Raw genomic sequence first — 25439 nt, 5'->3', positions numbered from 1 at the left:
GGAGGTTTTTATGAAATTAAGTTGAAAATTAAAAACCTCTCATAAGAATGAATGGCGGGATGTTCAAAACTTCAAATTATAACTGACATCAATGATGGCACAGCAGGACACTCAGCTGTCACGCAGGGAATCTGCTTTAAAATTCTTAAACTTTCACCTAGAAACTCTGTTTCAGTTTTAAATGGTAGAGAGACTTGTCCTTTCTGAAACCTCAAAATATCTCATCATTTTATCAGTTAGCTTTAGAGTTATGAGCATTTGTTTGGCACAGAAAACTGCCCTGTTCACTCCCATGTAAATCAGAATCTACTTATTTCAAGATTTTCTCTGTGTTTAACTTGTCATAACTTTGTTATGTTCTTCTCAATACATACAACATTACACTGAAATAATCCTCAAGGGGTCTTATCTCACACCATCTATCCGGCTAAATGATAGAGTAGACATTTCCCAAGTTATGACTGTTTGTTCAGAGGGTGCAAATCGGACTCAATCAAGGAGCTCTCCACTAAGAGCTGTGACAGTTAATTTGAATGACTCTCCCCCCTCCCCCCTTAAACACATACATCTCTCCCTCTCACACACAGCACACAGACACACAAACACACAGACACATACCTAAGGAGGTGTTGTTCGCCTCACACAGACACACACAGAAACACACACAAACTTGCAGCTTTTTTCAAGCATTCTTGCAGTTCCTTCAGGAAATGCACATAGTTTCAAACTGTCATGTTGTAGAACTCAACTGGCAAAAACAAAGGCAGAGAGTAGAAGAAGCAGTGATTGACAGAAACAGGTTCTAACATTAACAGCTGAACCTAAAAATAGACAGAGCAGGCAAAGAGTCACATACAGTGCAGTAGCTAAATGTAGAAAGATGGGACTGTGAGTGCTGTACAAAGCATTTGTTTGTCATTCATAAAGGAGAACACGACTTCCAGTGTATTAAACTGACTAAATTTATAGGAGGCAGAATTTTAAAGAAGAATGGGTGAACTGTCTACAGAGGTGTTTCTTAATACTGCTTCTGGAAACCCACAGCATGACACAGTTTAAAATATTCCTTTATTCAACACTCACAGTCCAGCTTATTATTGAGCTCTTCATGAGTGTGTTGGGTTGGGGAATATTTAGAAAACTTGCAGTGCTGGAAGTAGCCAAAGGCTAGATTAAGAAACATTTATTGTGTGAATTATATGATAATGTATAGTCATTCAATTCACAATTATCACTTACTTGTGAAATGATGTGAGCATGTGTGGATGGTGGCAGAAGCTAGGGTCTAGGGTGGGGCTAAACTTGAGGACAACTCCTTTTCTGTTGCTGCAGATGTCAGCATACCAAAAGAGATTACCTGCTGGAGCAGTCAAGTTGTCCTGTAAATACCAGGCCAAACAGGCACAAAGCATAAAAGCGTGGGAATAGTGATTTTTGTTTTTTTGTTTTTTTGCATTTTTTGTTGGATCAAGGCATGAACTAGATTAAAGCTGCTGCTGAACAGAACTATCCAGAAACACTGAAGGACATTACCAAACTGCGTATGGAAATCTAGTGAGGGTTAGAAAACAAAACCCAGAAGAGGACAGTAATTTGGTGGTACATATATAAAAATACACTTGGATTTTTTACCGTTTTTTTTTTTTTGTACTCAAGAGGGAATCTGATGCTGGAAAAGTTTGATTAGTCTGTGTTTGTTCACATTGCCACAAATGTTTCTGAACTCTTTACTTGTGGTTACAACTGACCTTGCAGCTGCTCTGCTGGGAAATGCCTTATTTCGTCGGCATTTTCATTTGTTGTTGTCAGCTGTGATCATGTTTGGACCCTTACTGAACTTATGGGTATCTCAATATAGTATTTTTGCAAAGAGGAGCCATTTTCTTTACAGGTGAGTGACACACATTTTATAACACATAACTAAGGTTACCTTGACCATTGAACTTCAGGAGCCCATATGTGGGCCCACACTTCAGTTCTTTGCTCATAACTACTTTACATATTTTCATATAAAATAATTTATATTGCCAATATTTTATCTAATAATATACTGTTAATACTGAACACATTTTAGATTTATATTTGATACGTTGTATATGCTGATGCATTTTTATTCTAAGATGTAAAAAATGTCTGACACATGAATGACACATTGACCACAATGCCCCGACTAATGCTGTGTTTAGTTGATTTAACAATGAATCAATTACAGACACTTTCACAAGCAAATGTGCTAACACTTTACCATTTTAAATATACCATGATAATTTCTTTTATTTCTGTTTTTATTTAAAGCCTAAAAAATTATCAGTGCTTTGATTATAAGCAAACAGAAAATTATAGGCTAATTTTCATTTAACATGTTTCTAAATGATGTACATGTTAAGCAAATACTCTAAAAGTATGTGTTTGCCAGAGGTAGGAACAAGTCAGTAAGTTGCATGTAAGAAATTAGTCTGTACAGAGAGTCCCATGTGCAATCACTCTCTCCACATGATAAGGCTTGTTTTTTTATTATTCCATAGTGTGGAAATTTTAATGATGGCCCAGTTATTTATTTTAGAATATTGTGTGACATAAGACCCTGACTCTTGGTTTCCCAATCCATTAAGGTATACACTCATTGCCAAGTTACCTTGTATCTACATTTCATTGGACATATTACCTGGTACACCTACCATATAGACACACTTTGGGTGTAGATTAACTGTAGCCTGTTAACCACATCCATTACTGGAAACAGACTGCCACAGGGCCGCTGATAACCAATTATTATTTGACAATTCTTACAACATGGTAATAGTATTGTGTGCTGGTATAAGTGTATTAGGCACAGTACAGTTTCTAATCCAAACTGAGAATTTTGCTCTCAGGTGTAATACCCATCCTTATTTATTTAGGACCCCTGAGAAATTTCTTTGTAAAACATTCAGGGGGCCTAAGAAGTTAATTAGGGGGTCCTGACCCCTGACCTCCTATCAACAGAACATTTTCATTCCCTATGGTTTAGAATTACCCTTAAAGTATCTGAATACTTTGCAAAGAACTACTAGTGCAACTGGAGTGTGCCTCCTGTGTTCTCCTCTCACTGCACAACAGCACCTGTGAAAGTAGGAGAGTTCTCTTTAGAATCAGTGGTGGTATCAAAATTTTTTGACACAATGATAGCCCAAAGATAAACACAAATAACTAAAATAACTCGAATAAAATAACAATGTAACACCAAAAATTCTCTTTTACTTTTTGGCATTTGGTTTCTTGTGAAGAGTCACAGACAGTGACTCTGGCTAGCTACTGTTTTTTGTTAATTATCTGACTTTAAATGGCAATGTATGACAACTCTGTTATGACTGTCAATGGGCTGCACTCTCTCTAGGTCCACCCACATGTCCTGGTTCAGTAGACTTGGTACCCCAAGGGTGATAACCAAATTCAAAGGGGGATAAAATGAACAATATGTATTTTATCACCGTAGAATATACACTGCTCAAAGAAATAAAGGGAACACTCATATAACACATCCTAGATCTGAATGAATGAAATATTCTCATTGAATACTTTGTTCTGTACAAAGTTGAATGTGCTGACAACAAATCACACAAAAATCATCAATGGAAATCAAATTTATTAACCAATGGAGGCCTGGATTTGGAGTCACACACAAACTTAAAGTGGAAAAACAAACTACAGGCTGATCCAACTTTGATGTAATGTCCTTAAAACAAGTCAAAATGAGGCTCAGTATTGTGTGTGGCCTTCACGTGCCTGTATGACCTCCCCACAACGCCTGGGCATGCTCCTGATGAGGTAGCAGATGGTCTCCTGAGGGATCTCCTCCCAGACTTGGACTAAAGCATCCGCCAACTCCTGGACAGTCTGTGGTGCAACATGGCATTGGTGGATGGAGCGAGACATGATGTCCCAGATGTGCTCAATCGGATTCAGGTCTGGGGAATGGGCGGGCCAGTCCATAGCTTTAATGCCTTCATCTTGCAGGAATTGCTGACACACTCCAGCCACATGAGGTCTAGCATTGTCCTGCATTATGAGGAACCCAGGGCCAACCGCACCAGCATATGATCTCTCAAGGGGTCTGAGGATCTCATCTCGGCACCTAATGGCAGACAGGCTACCTCTGGCGAGCACATGGAGGGATGTGCGGCCCTCCAAAGAAATGCCACCCCACACCATTACTGACCCACTGCCAAAGCGGTCATGCTGAAGGATGTTGCAGGCAGCAGATCGCTCTCCACGGCGTCTCCAGACTCTGTCATGTCTGTCACATGTGCTCAGTGTGAACCTGCTTTCATCTGTGAAGAGCACAGGGTGCCAGTGGCAAATTTGCCAATCCTGGTGTTCTCTGGCAAATGCCAAGCATCCTGCACAGTATTGGGCTCTGAGCACAACCCCCATCTGGGGATGTCGGGCCCTCATACCACCCTCATGGAGTCTGTTTCTAACCGTTTGTGCAGACACTTGCACATTTGTGGCCTGCTGGAGGTCATTTTGCAGGGCTCTGGCAGTGCTCCTCCTGTTCCTCCTTGCACAAAGGCGGAGGTAGCAGTCCTGCTGCTGGGTTGTTGCCCTCCTACGGCCTCCTCCACGTCTCCTGGTGTACTGTCCTGTCTCCTGGTAGAGCCTCCAGCCTCTGAACACTACACTGACAGACACAGCAAACCTTCTTGCCACAGCTCGCATTGATGTGCTGTCCTGGATGAGCTGCACTACCTGAGCCACTTGTGTGGGTTGTAGAGTCCGTCTCATGCTACCATGTGAAAGCACCACCAACATTCAAAAGTGACCAAAACATCAGCCAAAAAGCATAGGGACTGAGAAGTGGTCTGTGGTCCCCACCTGCAGAACCACTCCTTTATTAAGTGTGTCTTGCTAATTGCCAATAATTTCCACCTGTTGTCTATTCCATTTGCACAACAGCATGTGAAATTGATTGTCAATCAGTGTTGCTTCCTAAGTGGACAGTTTGATTTCACAGAAGTTTGATTTACATGGAGTTATATTGTGTTGTTTAAGTGTTCCCATTTTTTTGAGCAGTGTATAGTCATTAAATTATAATATTTAATTAAAAATACTATCACTAACCCTCATATACAATGTCTCTAAAGATGAAGATTCCCTTATTAGTCCCACAACAGGGAAATTTCACCTCTGCATTTAACCCATCTGTGAAGTGAAACACCACATACACTCTAGTGAGCTCACACACAGTAGGGGGCAGTGAGCACACTTGCCCAGAGTGGTGGGCAGCCCAATCCGCAGCACCCGGGGAGCAGTTGGGGGTTAGGTGTCTTGCTCAAGGACACCTCAGTCATGTGCTGTCGGCTCTGGGGATTGAACTGGCGACCTTCCAGTCACAAGGCTGGATCCCTAACCTCCAGCCCACGACTGCCCCAAGTAGTACAATGCTCTACATTGTATAAGTTCACATTTAGAACATTTCAATCATTACAATCATTAAAAATAACAGGAAGTTAACATGTTTTGATTTCCTTTAGTGATATTTCTTTTAGAAATCATATTAATTACTTATTACAGAACAAGATATTTTGTTTACTTTATTTGAAAGTTAAACAGCATCTATCACACTTAAACGCACACACACACACACACACACACACACACACACAAACTTTCCAAGCCGCTTCTCCCTCAGGGTAGCGGGGGTGGTGCTGGAGCCTATCCCAGCAGTCATCAGGCAGAAGGCAGGATACAACTTGGACAGGTTGCCAGTCCATCACAGGGCCACACTTAAACATATAAATATAATTAAAGGTAGTCTGAGAGAGACAACAGAGATGTAACAGAGAGACAGGTTGTGTTCTGAGAAAATGTCTCTTTTTGCAAATGTGCATTTGCTACTTTGTTAATGGATTTTCATGTCAAAAGGACACAGAAACAAAACTTTCAGCTTACATGCGATGACATTTCACTAAAATCAGTACACTGCTATCCACAGTCTTACGGGCATCGCTTACTGTTTTCTGTAAAACAAAAAGAGAAAAATAAGTCAGAATGTGAAAGAATGATTGATATCAGTTGTTTAAGAGCATGGGCAAAACTACACTTTATTAGATTTCTCATACACCAGCTGTATACCTCCAAAACAGTGGAAAAAACATATTTTATATGTGTGGGTTGACACCCATTTGTAATGTGTTTTACAAGCTTCAAATGTGTGGAAAATATACAGCCCTGTTAGCGTGCACTGTAAATCTCACAGGGGTACTAACATAACCAAGCTTTTTCATGGCAGTGGTCAAAATATATAAAGAAGAAAGCTGATGCTGATGGCCAGTGTCTTAATAAAGAAAGGACTGAAAAATATCTTTATTATGCTATCTACCCATCATCTGGTTTGGCTGAAACAACACAAAATGTGGTAATAGAAGACAGACTGGAAACATTTTGTCCGCTTCAACAGTCAGGACTGTTTCAGCTCACTCCCACTTTTCATAAAGACTCATTCAGAAACTGCCTCTACCAGTGCAGTTTCTAAAGCTTTACCATCCAGTGTTCAAACAGAGATCCTCTTAGCTTTTATTTGGTATTAAGCTTGTTAAATTGTTTAATACTGTTTGACCAGAAGAGGATGGATCTCCCCTTGTGAGTCTTGGTTCCTCCCAAGGTTTCTTCCTCCAGACTGAGGGAGTTTTTCCTTGCCACCATCTGGCTTGCTCGCTGGGGGATGTTATAACTGTATGTTTTCAAACTTCTGTAAAGCTGCTTTGTGACAACATTGTTGTTAAAATCGCTATACAAATAAACTTGAATTGAACATTTTTACGATATACTGGTGTGACCCATGCGACCATGCCACCACTGCTGTACTGTGAATGGTCCACCTCTGTGGTCCGTTTCAATAATGGATAGGTTAGAGTTTAGCTGAAAAACTGTATCACAAGTATTTTGCACCTCTATAGCAGGTGCACCTGATGAAGTTTCTAATAGATGGATAACTAATGTAAGTTTTGTTGTCTAAAGAATTTCATGAATGGTCGTGTCATCTCACAAAAATATGATTTGCATGCCATGCACATTTTCCCTTCCGTCCTCTACGACAAATATGAAATTGTTCGAAAAAATACAAAAGAACCCTTGAGGTTTAACAAAAAAAGATCCCTTTGTGTCCATTTGTAATAATGGCATGCTCTTACCTGCAACATTAAAAAAATGGTGTTGATAGCTATATTCTGTTTCTGTCTCTGTTTTCAACTTTCAGGATTTTTCTCCGCTCAGGCTGGGGCTGGACCTGTGTGTTTGTTGGCTCTTTCAACTTCCTTCTGTCTTATTCTGTCCGGCGCTCCCTCATACTTACGCTGCGACACCTGTCGCGTCTGGCTGTAACAGGTACGCTGTGGTTGGGATTCCAGAAGGTGCTCAATCTGTTGGAGAATGCCACAGGGAGTTGCTATGAACCTCTCAGTGTGGCTCCTGAGCTTGCTTCAGGAGCTAATGAAGCAGGTCAGCCATTATTGCTTTTACGGGAAGGCGAGACAAAAGCTATCTGCATAAGCTCTGGCATGCTGTGGCGTGGCTATGAGGTCTCTGAGGACATCTTTCTGCTTTGCCTGTGCTGCCTATTGCTGGCTGAGGAAACAGCAGTGTTTGGGCCCTATTTAAACCTGGGTGGGACCTCTGGAGCACCCCTACGCATTCTCTTCCTGTTCTGTGTCCTGCTGCTGAGTCTCTGGTTATTCCTGCTTTTTTGCCTGCTGGCTTACTTCCCACAATTCCCAACCCAGCTCCTGGGGGGTGCTCTGGGTTGTCTAAGCTGGAGGGTGACATATCAAGGCTGGTACCACTTGGGACCAAGCTGGTACTGTCCTGGAAGGCCTGGAGTGGGGCTCCTAACAACATAGGGAGAAATAGATAAGAGAACATTTGGAATAAAATGAAATATTAAGTTTTTTTTCCAACTACAGTACTAGGTTGTAGTAGTGGTAGTAGCAGTTTTCAACTACCTGTGAAATCTTTGAGATTTTCTTAATAGTTTGGATGTAGGCAATTCATTTAAATATCTTAGCATTGTCTGAAATAAGTTTTTTGAAATACCCCATATCAGTTTGCAAGATCAGTACGTAAGTTTAAAAATGCTGGGAGTTAAAGCTCAGGATATGACAAAGAAACCTGTACTAGTTAGACCCATGTACTATATGGAGTGTTACAATATGTTGCTTGAACATTTTTGTCCATTTAGAAGCCATATTCTCAAAACAGAAATAAACAGGAGTTTACTGGTCAAAATAATACATTGTCCTTGCAAAATGTTTTGACTCAAACATTATAACTTACAATAAGGTGAGTAAATTCCTTTGAACATTTACTAAATAACCACAAAAAAAACAAACAAAAAATCAATTTGAATCTATTCAGCTTTGGTGCTGAAAGTTTTTGCACTATTGATACGTCACTGTAAATAAATCTAGAATGTGCAATGTACCTTCATAACTTCCTTTATGTTAAAGCTGAATCAGAGAGAAATTAATTAAAATATTTTGGGAGTTGTGGTGACTGAATGCATTTAGGTTTTCAAAAATGAAAATAGATCTGTTCATGATTTGGTCCAAATAGAGTTTTGTTCTGATAACCATTTGAAAAGTTTTGAAAACGATAACTCAGTACTGAAAAAAATTTGGTAGTAAATCACCTTTGCACATGCTTAGTTTAGAAACTGATCACAACTGATTGCTAGGTTAACAGGACACTAGTCTTGTTCACAAAAGGGCTGAAGGTAGATAAAAGAGTATTTTCTACAAGCTGTCACTACATTTTTACTCTGGTATACTTTGGTGATGTTCTTCTATGAGATCTATATGAATTCATTTTCAAAAAATACATGAGAATGAACAGAAAGCACTGAGAATATTTATTTATTTCAGGCTCCTGTGTAAGACCCAGAATAGATGCATCAAGAGAACAACTGGAACTCTTGTTGAACCAAGGATTTAAGGCGAAGGCGATGGCACGGCTTCTTGGTTGCTCATCATCCTTCATTTATAGAAAACTAAGATCTCTGCGCATTTCCATTAGACAAAGATAACAACATCCCAGGTCAGGTTGTGAGGTGGGAGGCTGAATTATTGCAGTTAAGCCATCCATTAGAACATGTTAACCTTCTATGGGGAAACTGGGCAGTTAATGTATGTCTAATATTGAGAACCGTCCTGGTAGATGATGAGGGGATACGTGTACAGTTGGGGTATAGTGACGCATGGCAGTATAGACGGATATTCATGGGTTATCACCTACCTGACCGCCAGTACACTTAAAAAAGTAAACTCATGCTGTTGTTGTTTTTACGTAAGTTTTTTTCGCTAATGTTACTTAACACATTTGTGTTAGAGAATGAAACTTGAGCCAGTTGGGTTTTGATGAAATGCAGTTGGGTTGTTAGATTTTAGTGATCTGTTCATCCGGGACATTCGTGGCTGTCTGTGAACTCGTCTCTTCAGCGACGCCATTTTCTTTTGGGGAGAAGCAGTGCAAGTGCGGTGAGTATTTGTCATAATTATGTCTAACGTTGAGCTGTAGTAGCTGTTTTATTAAATTATTTTGTGTAATACGGGTCATTTTTAAGAGAAACCTCCCTGTTTAAACAGATATTGAGAGAGCACTAGTTAGCTATCCTTAGCACCAGCTAAGTTAGCAGTACCGTTTTTCCAATGCTGTTTGGTCTTGGAATTCACATTTAAAGTAATTAAAACCGCTTCGGTCGCATCCTGTGGCTTGTTGTAACCTCGTGTAATGCACATTAAAGTTTTGTGCAGTTGCTTAACTATATCTTTCGTGTGTTGTGTGAATCTCCAACTGTGCTAACCCAGCTAGTGCTAGGACTAGCTGGGTTAGCACAGTTGGCAATTCACTATCAAATGGTCGGTCTTTCTGAGTTCTGGGTTTTACAGTGGGGTATTTTATTGATTTTTTATGTATGTGTATATATATATATATATATATATATATATATATATATATATATATATACACAATATCAATAAATGTATATATGGTGCAAATGGTTCATGTTGTTTAATGAATTGCGTTAGCCACATTGGCCTGTTTTATGTAGGCTGAAAATTTGTTAAAGCCACAAAACATAAACATAAACTAACCCAAGTTAGCTAGCTGGCTAGTGAAAACGCGCGCGCACACACACAAAGACACACATACACACACAAAAAAACTTTTGAATTAGGACCTGTCCAAATGAATCCAGATCATTTTGAAAACGTAGCAAGTTTTCAGCTGCAGTGTTCTTCAATCTACTCAAAAACTCTTTTAGTTGCTGAAATGGAAACGGCTTCCAAATATTTGATCAAAAATACTGGGACATCCATACCATTCTAAACCCATGGGCATTAATATGGAGTAGCACATCCTAACAGCAGGTTAGGAGCTCTGCAGATATGGAGTCAGCAGAACGTTGGAAATATGTCTGCACCATGCTCTTCAGCACTTGGTGACTTCACTCTAACGTTATGACGCATGGTCTGAGACTGAGTAGCTGTGGTTCCTAAACAGAGGATCCAACTGTGCCATCCTATTACAGTACAACTCTAATTCAGTGAGCTCTTTAGAACCACCAATTTTTTCACCAGTGTGTGCAAAGACAGACTGTATGTCAAGGTGCTTGATTTTATACACCTGTGGTAATTGGCCTGAATGCATTTTAATGGGACTGAAACACCTGAATTCATGGATTAAGAGGTGTGTCCCAGTGCTTTTGTTAGTGTATGTAACTGTTGCACCATTAAAGATGCAGTGGATTTGTCAAGAATGTAGAATAAAGTTGAACAAGTTCTGCACAGTTGGGCTAGCAGTACTTATAAATGCTTCAAAAGACCCAACTGTTAATAATCATTAAACCTCATATTTTGTTTTACCAGACTGCTAATAAATACACATTGTCATGCAAAAACCTCATATCTACAAAACAGCAACTTTACAGAAGAAAAAAACCTTTTCAGCTTTCAATGGAAGTCAATGTAAAAATATTTTATTCCAAGTTACTTTGGAGCATTTCTATTGGTTCATTAACCATCAGTCATTTTGACACAATGTAAAGAATGGCAGCCAGATGAAAATTACGATGAGAAGTGAAAAAAGCAGAAAAGGAGTTACAAGGCTTTGCATTACAACAATGATATAACATGGTCAAGTCGGAGTGGCCCAACAAGTACCAAACCTAGCGTTGACATGTATTAAATGATCCATCATTGTCAGGTTTTAATGTAATAAGTGTGAAACTAAACGTTCTCTTAAAAATATACACTGCTCAAAAAAATAAAGGGAACACTCAAATAACACATCCTAGATCTGAATGAATGAAATATTGTCATTGAATACTTTGTCCTGTATAAAGTTGAATGTGCTGACAACAAAATCACACAAAAATCATCAATGGAAATGGAAATTTATTAACCAATGTAGGCCTGGATTTGGAGTCACACACAAAATTAAAGTGGAAAAACACACTACAGGCTGATCCAACTTTGATGTAATGTCCTTACAAGCCAAATGAGGCTCAGTATTGTGTATGGCCTCCACGTGCCTGTATGACCTCCCTACAACGCCTGGGCATGCTCCTGATGAGGTGGCAGATGGTCTCCTGAGGGATCTCCTCCCAGACCTGGACTAAAGCATCCGCCAACTCCTGGACAGTCTGTGGTGCAACGTGGCGTTGGTGGATGGAGCGAGACATGATGTCCCAGATGTGCTCAGTCGGATTCAGGTCTGGGGAACGGGCGGGCCAGTCCATAGCTTCAATGCCTTCATCTTGCAGGAACTGCTGACACACAATGCTGACATGAGGTCTAGCATTATCCTGCATTATGAGGAACCCAGGGCCAACTGCACCAGCATATGGTCTCACAAGGGGGCTGAGGATCTCATCTCGGTACCTAATGGCAGGCAGGCTACCTGGGGCGAGCACATGGAGGGCTGTGCGGCCCTCCAAAGAAATGCCACCCCACACCATTACTGACCCACTGCCAAAGCGGTCATGCTGAAGGATGTTGCACTTCCAGCCTCTGGACACTACGCTGATAGACACAGCAAACCTTCTTGCCACAGCTCGCATTGATGTGTCATCCTGGATGAGCTGCACTGCCTGAGCCACTTGTGTGGGTTGTAGAGTCCGTCTCATGCTACCATGAGTGTGAAAGCACTACCTACATTCAAAAGAGACCAAAACATCAGCCAGTAAGCATAGCTACTGAAAAGTAGTCTGTGGTCCCCATCTGCAGAACCACTCCTTTATTGAGTGTGTCTTGCTGCTTTTTCTTTCGGCTGCTCGCTTTAGGGGTCGCCACAGCAGATCATCTGCCTCCATCTTGCCCTATCCACTGCCTCCTCTACTTTTACACCAACCATCTGCATGTCCACCTTCACTACATCCATAAACCTTCTCTGAACTCTACCTCTTCTCCTTCTACCTGGCAGCTCCATCTCCAACATTCTTTGACCAATATATCCACTATTCCTCCTCAACACATGTCCAAACCATCTCAACCTGGCCTCTCTGGCTTTATCTCCAAACTGCTCCACCTTCACTGTCCATCTGTTCTGCTCATTTCTAATCTTGTCCATCCTTGTCAATCCCAACGAAAATCTCAGCATCTTCATCTCCACCACCTCCAGCTCAGCCTCCTGTCTTTTAGACAGAGCCACAGTCGCCAAACCATACATCATAGTAGGACGCACTACTGTCTTGTAAATCTTTCCTTTCACTCTTGCTGCTATCGTTCTGTCACACATCAGCCCTGACACCCGTCTCCATCCACTCCATCCTGCCTGCAACCTCTTTTTCACCTCTTTTTTACACTGTCCATTGCTCTGGATGGTTGACCCAAGATATTTGAAGTCATCCACCTTTACAATCTCTACTCCTTGCATCTTTACCTTACCACCTGCCTCCCTCTCATTCACACACATGTATTCTGTCTTGTCTGTACTGACCTTCATTCCTCTCCTCTCCAGTGCAAACCTCCACCTCTCCAGATTCTCTTCCACCTGCTCTCTACTCTCACCACAGATTACAATGTTATCTGCAAACATCATGGTCCATGGAGCCTCCTGCCTGACCTCATCTGTCAACCTTTCCATCACCATTGCAAACAAGAAGGGGCTCAAAGCTGATCCCTGATGTAACCCTACCTTCACCTTGAAACCATTTGTCACTCCAACTGCACACCTCACCACTGTCTCAGTATCCTCATACATGTCCTGCACCACCCTAACATACTTTTCAGCTACACCTGGCTTCCTCATACAGTAGCCCAGTTCCTCTCTTGGCACCCTAACATATGCCTTCTCTAGATCCACAAAGACACAATGCAGCTCCTTCTGACCTTCTCTGTACTTCTCTACCAACACTCTCAACGCAAAAATTGCATCTGTGGTACTCTTTCTGGGCATGAAACCAAACTGCTGCTCACTGATCTGAACCTCTCGCCTTAGCCTTGCTTCAACAACTCTTTCCCATACCTTCATGGTGTGGCTCATCAACTTTATACCTCTGTAGTTACTGCAGCTCTGCACATCACCATTGTTCTTAAAAATGGGGACCAGTACATTGCTTCTCCACTCATCAGGCATCCTCTCACTCTACAGGATTTTGTTAAACAACCTGGTTAAAAAGTCCACTGCCTTCTCTCCTAAACATCTCCATACCTCCACAGGTATGTCATCTGGACCAACTGCCTTTCCATTCTTCATCCTTTTTAAAGCTGCCCTCACTTCCACCTTACCAATTCTCTGCACTTCCTGATCCACTATCTCTCTCTCCCCCCGTTGTCCTCCTCTCTCTCGTTTTCCTCATTCATTAGTTCTTCAAAGTACTCCTTCCATCTACTCAACACTCTCTGTTCACTCACTAGTACATTTCCCTCTCTATCCTTTATCAGCCTAACCTGCTGTACATCCTTTCCAGCTCTATCTCTCTGTTTAGCCAAACGATACAAGTCCTTTACTCCTTCTTTACTGTCCAGCCTCTCATACAGCTCATCATAGGCCTGAGCCTTTGCCACCATTCTTTTCTCTATGCGACTATCCTCACAGTACTCCTGCCTACTTCCTTCATCTCTCTGGTTATCCCACTTTTTCTTAGCTGCCTTCTTCTTCTGAATACTCTCCTGGACTTCCTCATTCCACCACCAACTTTCCTTGTCTTCTTTCCTCTGACCAGACGAAACAACCAACACATTTTTGCCAGTTTCTCTCACCACCTTAGCTGTAGTTTCCCAGTCCTCAGGTAGCTCCTCACTGCCCCAAGGGCCTGTTGCAATTTTCCCCTGAACTGCCTGCAACCATCCTCCTCCTTCAGCTTCCACCATCTAATCTTTGGCTCTGTCTTCACTCTCTTCCTCTTCTTTGTTTCTAATCTCATTCTACAGACAACCACCCTATGCTGCCTTGCTATACTTTCCCCTGGTACCACTTTACAATCTCCAATCTCCTTTAGGTGGCATCTCCTGCTAAGGATATAATCCACCTGTGTGCACCTCCCTCCACTCTTGTAGGTCACCCTGTGTTCTTCCCTCTTCTGAAAATACGTGTTCACCACAGCCATTTCCATTCTCTTTGCAAAATCTACAACCATCTGACCTTCCACATTTCTGTCTTTAACACCATGCATACCCAGCACCTCTTCATCCCCTCTGTTCCCTTCACCAACATGTCCATTGAAGTCTGCACCAATCACTAATCTCTCCTCTCTAGGGACACCATCTACCACTTTATTCATCTTACTCCAAAATTCCTCTTTCTCCTCTAACTGACAACCAGCCTGTGGTGCATATGAACTGACCACATTCAAAATTATACCATAAACCTCCAACTTCAGGCTCATGATCCTGTCTGACACTCTCTTTACATCCAGAACACTTTTCACAAGCTGTTCCTTTAGGATTATCCCTACTCCATTTCTCTTCCTCTCTACACTATGATAGAACGGTTTGAATCCACCTCCAATGTTCCTGGCCTTGCTTCCTTTCCATCTGGTCTCCTGGACAAACAGAATATCTACCTTCCTTCTGTCCATCATGTCTGCAAGCTCTCTGCCTTTACCAGTCATTGTCCCTACTCTAACCTCCACACTCCTGCCTTTCCTTCTCTCTCGCTGCCTTCTATCCCGCCTTCCTCCTCTCCTCTTTGATGGTCTTCGACCTACAGTAGTCCAATTTCTGTTGGTGTTGAATTTCCGGTGGTCAACAGCACCGGAGGCGGTCGTTGTTAATCCGGGCCTCGACCGATCCAGTATGGCACTCATATTTGTGATCCGCATGATAGTTTTGGCACAAGTTTTACACCGGATGCCCTTCCTGATGCAACCCTCACCATTTATCCAGGCTTGGGACCGGCACCAGAAATACACAAAGCACGCCCCTAATGGCTGGTTTTGCCAATAATTTCCACCTGTTGTCTATTCCATTTGCACAACAGCATGTGAAATTGATTGTCAATCAGTGTTGCTTCCTAAGTGGACAGTTTGATTTCACAGAAGTTTGATTTACTTGGAATTATATTGTGTTGTTTAAGTGTTCCTTTTATTTTTTGAGCAGTGTATATATATATATATATATATATATATACATATATATATATATATATATAGCTTTGACTGTTTGCTAATCAAGTTTTCTGAAAGTGTTATTACAGGATGCCTCTGTAAGAACATTTCTGAGCTTGAAGACCTGATGGTCTACTTCTTGTGGCTCTTTAGTAGTGGTATGTACAATGCTATCTTGCAAATTATTGATTGGACCTTCATATAATACTAAGTATCTCTAAAGTCTTAAAAATGGACACTACTGAAGTTGTCATCCTGTACTCTTATACTGTTTCCACAGAGGGTTTTTTTATGGAGTAAATCACCTCTATTGCACCCTGTCAAAGTCATTTTCTAAACCTGATACGACGTTGTTAAACCTGACGTTGTTTAGCAGTTAAAATATGAAGAATGCTACAAGCATGTTAACACTGTAGTGCAGTGATGTCACACTCCCAGCCTTGCCAAAATACCCACACAAGCCAGCAAACTTGTGCCAAATCTAATCACTTTGGGCTTAGTAGGCTTTCGTGTGATGTAATTTCACTGCGCCAGGCTGTTAGTTGGCACAGAATAAACTACAGAATTGCACATGAGCTAAGAGATTTGTGTTGGATGCATTGATGTAGCTCCTAATAAATACACAATATTCATTGTATATATTGATGGTAAAACGTTTGTTTTTCTTTTTCAGTAACATGAATGTGGAGGTGTAAAGACTGCTGCAGACCAAACTACAAGATATCAGTTACTGAAGCACTACAGGTTAAACTATGGCCACTTTGGCTACAGACAGCCTTATCCATGCACATATTCAAATTGTCCTTACACATTTAAAACTTGGAATGCACATCGAAGCCACCTTTGCAGCTCACATTTTAGTCAGAAATCTCAAAGATCAGTAGATTGCACAATATTTAGCTGTCCTCATTGTTCAGGTAGTGACATTGACTATTTGAGATTTTTTTTTGCTCATGTTAACAGCCATCTAAAAAGACATGAAACCATCTGTTATGTTTGATAATTGTTCTTTTTAAACAAATATTTACGACACATATCAGACGCACAAGATATATACAGTGAATGATTTTAAATCTGGAATTGTGAAGAATGGCACAGCAGATTCACTTTGCACTTCGGAAGATGCATGTTTGAGAGAAAGTGAGAAGTTGCTTGATGCTGAACCTGAAGATATTGCACTGGTCCCAAAACCAGAGAATGTGCTACAAGTTATAGAAGAGAAATTGGCACTTGTTTTATTAAAATTGGAAAACTGTTTCCATGTACCAGGCTTTGCTGTTGATGAGCTACTAAATGAGTTGCAGTATTTGATTAGTACTTCTTTAGTGCCTGCATCTAGCAACATTTCTTGCTGATTTTATTCAGTAAACATAACCTTCATGTTGACCAGTTCCTCATCAAAGAGTTAGGCTGTGCACTTTGTTCATCCAACCCTCTCTCAAAAGCTTTAGGGAAAGATGTACCATTAGCCACTTCTTTTTCTTTTAAGCGGAAGCAATATTACAAAGATCATTTCAATATTGTTGATCCAATTCAGTATATCCTTGATGCAAAGGCAAAAAGAAGTTTTCAGTATGTTCCTTTGCTAAATGTTTTATATCAGCTAGTCAATCAAAAAGGTGTTCTTAGCAAGATTTTTGAAAAGAGAAGACAGCAACAGATGACCGCCTGCATTACAGATTTTTTTGAAGATGGCCAGTACTTTAAGAACAATGATTTTCTGTCAGTGGGATAATCGAGAATTTCTGTCTGCCTATGCGTAGATGACTTTGAACTTTGCAACCCCCTCGGTACTTCACGTAAAACACACAAACTCTGTGCTGTCTATTGGGTTTTGGGAAATTTGCCTCCTGGCAGTCATTCTTCTTTGGCCTCAATATACCTGGCTCTTTTATGTAAAAGTGAGGATGTGAAGACCTATGGCTGTCATGAATTATTTGAGCCACTACTCCAAGACCTTGTTACCCTTGAGCGGCAGGGAGTTTTTGTTGCACAGTTGGGTACGTTTTTGAAGGGGACACTTCAGTGTGTGATGTCAGACAATCTCGCGGCACATGGAATTGCTGGCTTTGTGGAAAGTTTCTCAGGCCTGTATTTCTGTAGGTTTTGCACAGCACAGCGGGCAGAGACTCGGGTCAAAGAAGCAAAATCGGGTGCATTTACCACCAGAAACAAAGATTCATCAGGTCCATGTAAATACTGCACAGGCAAAAAGGAGGTAGCTTTTTAGTGTGAAAAAAGCTTGTATTTTCACAGAGAGACTTGCTCACTTCAATGTCACATCATCCCCCGATGTTGTCCATAATATTTTCGAGGGCGTAGTCCCAATTGAGCTTGCACAGTGTTTTGCTTATTTCCAAGAAATTGTTTACACTTGACAACCTCAATAAGTGCATTAAAAATTTTCCATACAAGTGGGGTGACAAAAAAAATCGCCCTCATTTAGTGCCACTTAATTTTGAAAGTCGCAAATCAATTGGTGGCAATGCCCACGAAAATTGGTGTTTGATAAGATTGCTACCGTTTATGATTGGGCTGTTGATCCCTGAAGATGAGCCAGCTTGGAATGTCATTCTAGATTTGAAAGATATTGTAGAGCTTGTTGTTGCACCTTTCCACTGTGAGGCGTCTGTGGCATATTTAGAGTGTCTGAGACTCTGAGATCTCTGAGCACAGACAGACATACAGGGAAGTATTTCCCAGTCAAGGATCCCTGCCAAAGCATCACTTTCTGGAGCATTATCCAGAAATGATAAAGCTGTTTGGCCTCATCGTGATGTTTTGGACCATGTGCTTTGAGGCCAAGCAAACAGGTTGTCAAACACACAAAGTGTTTCAAGATTAAGCACCAGCTAATGATTGGCTATCACATGCATGCAAGGAGTTATGAGAGATCAGCATTTGATGTGACACACGTCTCAACAATTCCAGTAGATGTCATGAAAGAAGACATTGCACTAAAACTAAGACAAAAATACCCTTGTCTCACAACAGTTATGCTAGCCCAGAGAGTCTCTAGCAATGGCATTGACTATAGAAATGATTATTGTGCATGGATCAGTAGGTGGACTGCCTGAATTTGCAGAGGTAGTTCAAATGTGTGTAATAGAAGACGCATTGATCTTCATATGCAAAAATCTTCACAGTACAGGGAGCACTACAGAGCATATGAACTCCAGTCATCTTCAGCAAGAGAAGTTGTGTTGGTTGAGTTAAGTGAACTGACTGACAGTTATTCCCTGGCTGACTACAAGTGTGAAACCCTTCGAATGGTCACCCTGAAAAGATACATACACGTGTCTGGTAATTAATTTTAATTTTACATTGATTATGGGAGTGAAGATAAAAATGAGACAACTTTTTTTTAACTTGTGTAAATTTAAAGAAAGAATGTATTTTTTGTTTGGCAGTTTGAGGAATTTCTTCACATCAAAACTGTACATTTAATTGTGTATGGATGATAACCTGATATTGTCCACTCAGATGAATTGTATTACCTATCACTTTCTTTAATCATTTTATTCTTTGGCTTTTTTTCAGAATAACCCATTGACCAATTTGGCTGCTTCAGCTGTGCTTTGCCTCATCTTAGGAGAAAATGACTCTGCAAAAGTAACCCTGCTTTTGGGAATACCAGGCTTTGTTGAGGAACTTAAAAGTGAAATAAGGAGATAATGTGAGGTGTTTGGAGACTTTAGACTGCAATACAAAGACACTGATTTTGATGAATTTATCAACCTGACCTCCACTTCAGACATTCAAAACAAGGCTACACTCAAAGTAATTTATTTCCCAAGTGCCTTAGCTTCAAGTAGCCCTTGCCTCTCACCACAGACACCCAGCCAGGATGAGAATAGACCCATGTCATCTGACACTGACATTCTCTCATCTCAATCCACATCTTCGTCGTCGTCTTCACCATCGTCATCATCATGCCTCAGATGTGAGCCATGGCCAGATGACTTTCCTGTGCCCAAGTTTGTCTATGATGTAGAGATCCAACTCCAGTGTGCAAAAGGTGACTTTGAAAGTAATGGTAACCTCTTCAGTCCTAGTCCAAAAATGAAGTCTGACATTCTTGAATGCTTGGCATCACAAATCATCAAATATAAAGCTTATCCCTCAGACGCTGAATTTCATGCAGTAGCTGAAGCACTAGTAAAGAAGCACCCATGTTTAAGGGAGCAGAGTTCTGTTACTAGCTTCTCTGGTTGGAAGATTAGTTTGAAATATAAAATGGCAAACTTTCGCACTAAGCTGCAAAACATTGGATGTTCAGAGCTGAGTGTCAATTCCCTCAAGCGTACACAGAGTGGTCAACGCCCATCTCCAAATCAAGTGAAGAAATCTAGAAGAGCAGAGGTGAACTACTGTCCAGCCTACCCTGTGGGACATATCAAAGAGAACCTAGAGCAAGAGAGGCTGTCACTATTGTCTGAGGTGAAAAGGAAAAACAACCAGCATGTGGTCAAGGAGAAGATGGAAAGGACCTTTACTTACAGGCGGCATGAGGTGATTAAGGTGGCCAGCTCTCTTTTCTGAACGTGAGGTTAGTCCATGCTGTGTTGATAACTTTTTTTAAGGTTTAAGGGGATGGCCTTGTAAAGGAATGTTCACTTGAAAATTACAATGAAAATTGTAATGTTTAAATTATTCTAATAGAGTATGAATGTTTTTCCATGTGATGCCATGGGGGGGGGATGAAATGGGAAGTAAAAATATCATTAGATTTTTTTGGATAATTACATTCATGTTTTTATTAATCCATAATTTGCTGTGGAATGCAATTTTAATTTATTTGTTTGTCATTTTTAAATGTTTGTAGGTGGAAGCAGAGTTTGCACGCATCACCACTGTCCCACTAATGTCCAAGTTCATGCAGCAGCTAGATAATCACTCTTCCCAGCTGATAAGTTTTGCTAAGAAAAGTAGGAGCTGTTGGACAAAACATTAGGAATATCTTTGCCAAAGAGGTGTGTTTCTAATAAGTGTTCAGGAATATCTTGCAGATTCAATGTACAGTATTATTGTGCCGTTGTATTACTTCTGCATGCAACAAAATGTTATCTGGTGCATGAACACATTTATTCAGATAGCTGTTCACACCATTTAAATATTCTTCATTCCTTTATTTAGTGCCCTTGTACATTCATCGTTGGAACTATATGCATATCCATTTATACTTAAATGCAGAAAAGGTGACGTGTACTGTAAATGTGTCTGTTTGAACAAACATTGCATCAGTGCACATTTACCTTGATCTCCTGACTAAATGCTAAGATTATTTGAGTCATCTTGGGGTCTGTTTATACCTGGAGTTAACAAGGATTTATACTTTAGGAGAGTATCTGGATATATGAGATGCTGTCATCTACCGGTAACCGCAAGCCCACACGGACGCACACACGGACACACACACACAGCAGAGCAAGAGAGAGAGAGAGGGGGCATGAGGGATAGGCAAGCCAGGATCTACATTAATAGTTACTCATATTAATGTTTTTTTGACTGACGTATGTCCACTTGTCTGACAGAATCGGATCACAGAAGATGAATTCTGTTCATACTTGTTTTTAAATGTTGATGAGAGATGTCTCTGATCACCTCCAAATGTGGTTTGAGTGATCAGGTCATTAACCTGATCACAATGCATCTTGTTTACACCTTGCTTTACATGTGGACGAGCAACACTGAACCGGCCACTGATTACTGTGTCCTGATTCTGATGGGCACCTTATTCATTCAGTTTCAAGTTTCCATGAACACTTAAAGGATACAGTGTATTAAGTATCTATACTTAAGTATCTTTCTACAGTACATTGTTTAATGTACTGTAACTTGCAATATATAATTTGCTAATTATAACTAATTACCTAAAGTAATTCTAAAACACAGTTGCTTGTATTATTAGAATGTGTGTCCCAAATCATGCCACAATGTGGCCAAACACTGCCTGTAAATTGGCATGACAGGAAGCAAGCATGAAGTTGCATCATAAAAAATTAGGAACCTGAACAGTTTGCTTGTGTGCTTGTGCATGTCTGGTGTTATTAAATGCTGCACAATAAAATATTATAACCACTTATACATTTCCTTTGTTCTTTGCTGCAGAATGACGCCATTGAAACAAAAAGAGCTTGCATACTGAAGGCAATGAAACCTCATAAGGGAGTATCTTGTATTTTGGCCTGTTTTTTCCACTGAATTACTTTTTCTGTTTGTATTTTTTGGAGCTGTTTCTAAACAAACTAAGATGAATAAACTCATGATAAAATCACCCAGTGCAGTGGTGTGACTGGCTTGATTTTGATAGCTTTTGGACAACAGTGGCGGTCTATGGCACAGAAGAATAAAAGATAACTCAGGCTTTGATCACACACACACACACACACACACACTGCTTGTTAGTAGATCAGTTCATTGTTGGTTTGACTCCAAACATGTATTTGTTGACAATAAGAAAAATAGAAAATTGCTGAGAGAAGATATGCTTGCCACACTTGCATATTAAAGTCATAACATTTATTAGCAATTTCTGTAATATTCCTAGGTATAATTTATGGATGTTCTGTTGACACGAGGTTTTTTGTGGCTTTTGCATGTTTTGGCTTAAGGTTTATTTGTTCTATTTTTGAGGATGTTGGAGACAACCAGGAAATGGAGTAGACCATTCTAGGAATCTTTGCCATAAAAGAAGGACGGTGTAGAACCCACAGATGAGCTGGAAGATGTTGGAATAATCATCAAAGGTGTGAAAGTGCTTTGTGACCTTGGTAATGTTGCAAATGCAGTTGCTGTTTTATTTGGCCTCGTACACATTGGACTTGAGCTACCCAACCAACCTTAAGTACACATTTGAGGTTCTACAAAAACCTGTGATGGAACTGGATGGCAGACATCTCTCAAGAAAGGATCAAGTGCAAAACATACTGTTACAAAGGACAGTGTAGCCATGCAAATTGCAATTGAATGTGGAGCCCTTTAGTTGTATGCTCTGAGGTGGCAGAGAAGGAGGCTTTGACCTTGGGAAATCAAAATAAAACAATCTTTTTGGATCCATATGTTGAACTGTCATGGTTATGCGTTGTAAGATGCGGCATGCTTTTTGTTAAAACATTGACATTACGCATTAGAAACAATGTTCACAAAAGAGACGGGATGAGCTTAACAGTAAAAAACTCTGGTTGCATTTTTACGTGCATAAAATGATGGCATAAATGAGTTCCAAAAAAAATCTTTTTGCCCAAAGTAGCAAGAAAGAGGGTAAGCCACTGCCACCAAATTAAGATGCATATTTTACATTACTGTTTGATCTCTTTAGCATGACTTGGTACTGTACTGTTTTGATAATGTTCTGGCTAAGTGTGGTGCACTTTGACTTATTAATTTTGTTTTAAGCACTACTGAAGTGGCAAGGGAAAAAAAATTTATTTTGAAATTTGTGACTACATTGGTTCACCCTTTTTGAGTTTTCTGTTTATGCTAATTTGATCTTGACATTGGAAAAAGATTTTAGATTTCCAGTGACAATGTATTTTACAAACAAACTTGGTGGAGATCTTGAAAGTTTTCTGACAAACTTTTTTTTGAAAGTTATTTAAATGTTAATTTTCAACCATTTTCATTCTGCCCTCTGTTAGAAAGCTTACCTTTTTGGTCTGGGCAAGTCCCATTCTGTAGCTACAGCTGACCAGGTTTGAAATAAATTGTTAATCATTTCACATGAATAAAGTGATTGACTTCAATGTAATTTTTTTTTGACAAGTTTAGTGAGTACTTAACTGCCGTTGTTAAAATGAAAAACAGTCAAGTAAAATGAAATTCAGTAGTTACCCTAATTGTCAGGTTGGAAGGATGAAGTATAGTTAATCTTATTAAATACAGTTGATTATCAGTGGTCGAACATTGTTACATTTACATAAGCAAGCTAAGTTTGTACAATGAAATTATTGTTATTTATCCGTACAATTAAGCAAAACAAAAGAAAAAGCATTTTGTTTGGTTAATGTTGGTCAGTTTAGTTGGCTACACAAACCTGTTAATTAAATCCAAGCTAACGATATTACAGTTATGCTGGTTTTACATAATACACTCATGCTGTTCTGACTTGATGTCATTTTGGTTTTTCCTAATAGTCATGTTGGTTTTACTTAAGTTGGTTATTTGATGTTTAATGATATGAATTGTATCCAACAACTCAGTTTAGTGGAAATTGACAACATTGGATTTACTTAATCCAGTTCATTCTTTTTTTGAAGGTACAGACAACACAGCCCAGACAGTTCTGGCTTTGAAAAATGCCTCTTAAGTTCAGTTATGACACAGTCAATCACCTGATAGAAAGTGCTCTGGAGAAGCCCTCATCATCACAGTTTCTCTGGCCTACAGTGCTCATCACCAGTGAGTCAAGAAATCTCGAGCTGATTCTAGGATGTCTTTTATATTGTGTTTGTACACCAATCGTGCATTGCTCAGCCAGCTCCTCACCATCTTCCCATAATTCCCCAAAGTCCTTTTCATTTCTGTAGTCCTGGAAAGTGTCTGTAAGTGCACCTACTAGTTCCACAGCCCTAGCTAGATCAAGTGTGCTGGACTGGAGCAAGTCAGAAAGACATTTACAGGGGTGACAGTGGGAAAAATTCCTGAGCCTGAACTTTTTTCTCTGCTCGGGAGGTGAGCAGGGTGGGGGTGCTATGTATGCGACACACTTAACACATAACTTGTTGGCCCCTGGGCGCAGACATACGTCTATGTATAACCCTGATCTTCATTACTGTCAAAGAATTTTTGCTTTTGAATTAGTCCCTTCAATGATAGATTGTGTTGAATTTTGTTGAAATACATGAACAACATTCAGACATGAGATACACAAACCCAATATAAGCCTATATTTCAGAAGCTTGTGCAGATTACCAGAACTCTTGGGACTAGCAGGCCTGTTCAGGAATCCATACCTGTTTTTAACTAGTCACATACCTTATTGCTTCTATAGCATAGGAGACTACAGATACTACAGCCATACCAAGAACGGTCAGCAGGTGGCAATAACAATACTCCAAAGTAAACTAGGAATTGATTAGTAGCCTAACCATTGACTAAATGACATGAACAAGGACACATTCATTCCTTTTAAAAATATAATAGCAAATTATGCACCATTTATTTTAAATATTTTGAAACAGTTACAGTGCAACAAACTCATAAATAATACTACAGCCCTAAAATTACTATACAGTTCCATTTTCCCCTTAATATAGGCTTACTATAGTTGTGTTCCATGGCTGAGTTTATACGTTTCGCGTTGACAGTGGAAAAAAATTTGCACGTGTATTTCCCAGGATTTCCTACTGAATCTATCAATTTGTTTGGTCAAAGTAAGTCCCGCCCCGCCCTGTTTCTGACTGGCTTAATGGCTAGTAGGTGAGGCCTTGGTGTTGGTTACAGTGAAACCTGCGCATGTCAGATCAAGAGAAGTGTCAGATCCTATGGTCAGATCACTAGGCCAGGGGTCGGCAACCCATGCGGCTCTTTGATCCCTCTGATGCGGCTCAGCTTTTGAAAATAATTTAATTAACGTACATTATTTTTGAGAAAAAAATGTTCGGGCGGAATATCACAAACAGCCGGTATTTAGTCGCATCACCAAGAACTTTACAAAAGGTCACTAATAGCCCTATGAACTGCAAATCTATCTGAGAAAGAAGACCCCTCACCTCAACTGATCTATCGCCACTTTTTTCAAGTCCAAGATCCTGCAACAGTCTAAGAACTGCTGGAAATCTGTCCCGCTCTTTCTGAACAGCAAGCCACTTCATATGCACATAAGAGCCAGATACAAAGTTATACAGCTGTTGCA

The 25439-nt window shown here is 40.2% G+C and overlaps 1 protein-coding gene across 2 annotated transcripts; it reads left to right on the top strand.

Annotated features, from left to right (window-relative positions):
• Nucleotides 1–1374: 1374 nt before the first annotated feature.
• Nucleotides 1375–21753, top strand: fitm1l (fat storage inducing transmembrane protein 1, like). Of its 2 annotated transcripts, XM_017699147.1 has the most exons (3): nucleotides 1375–1891; nucleotides 7238–7479; nucleotides 21695–21753. In XM_017699147.1, the coding sequence occupies exons 1-3, from the start codon at nucleotides 1713–1715 to the stop codon at nucleotides 21697–21699; spliced, it is 426 nt and encodes a 141-aa protein (XP_017554636.1). In that variant the 5' UTR covers nucleotides 1375–1712; the 3' UTR covers nucleotides 21700–21753. The 2 variants fall into 2 exon arrangements, with proteins under 2 accessions (XP_017554636.1, XP_017554635.1); XM_017699146.2 differs by lacking the exon at nucleotides 21695–21753 and having other exon boundaries at nucleotides 7238–8265.
• Nucleotides 21754–25439: the final 3686 nt, after the last annotated feature.

This window comes from Pygocentrus nattereri, chromosome 19, assembly GCF_015220715.1.
Source record: "Pygocentrus nattereri isolate fPygNat1 chromosome 19, fPygNat1.pri, whole genome shotgun sequence".
In the NCBI taxonomy this organism is placed as follows: Eukaryota; Metazoa; Chordata; class Actinopteri; order Characiformes; family Serrasalmidae; genus Pygocentrus; species Pygocentrus nattereri.
The sequence above is the reverse complement of the archived record's forward strand: the minus strand, read 5'-3'. Positions and strand labels throughout refer to the sequence as shown.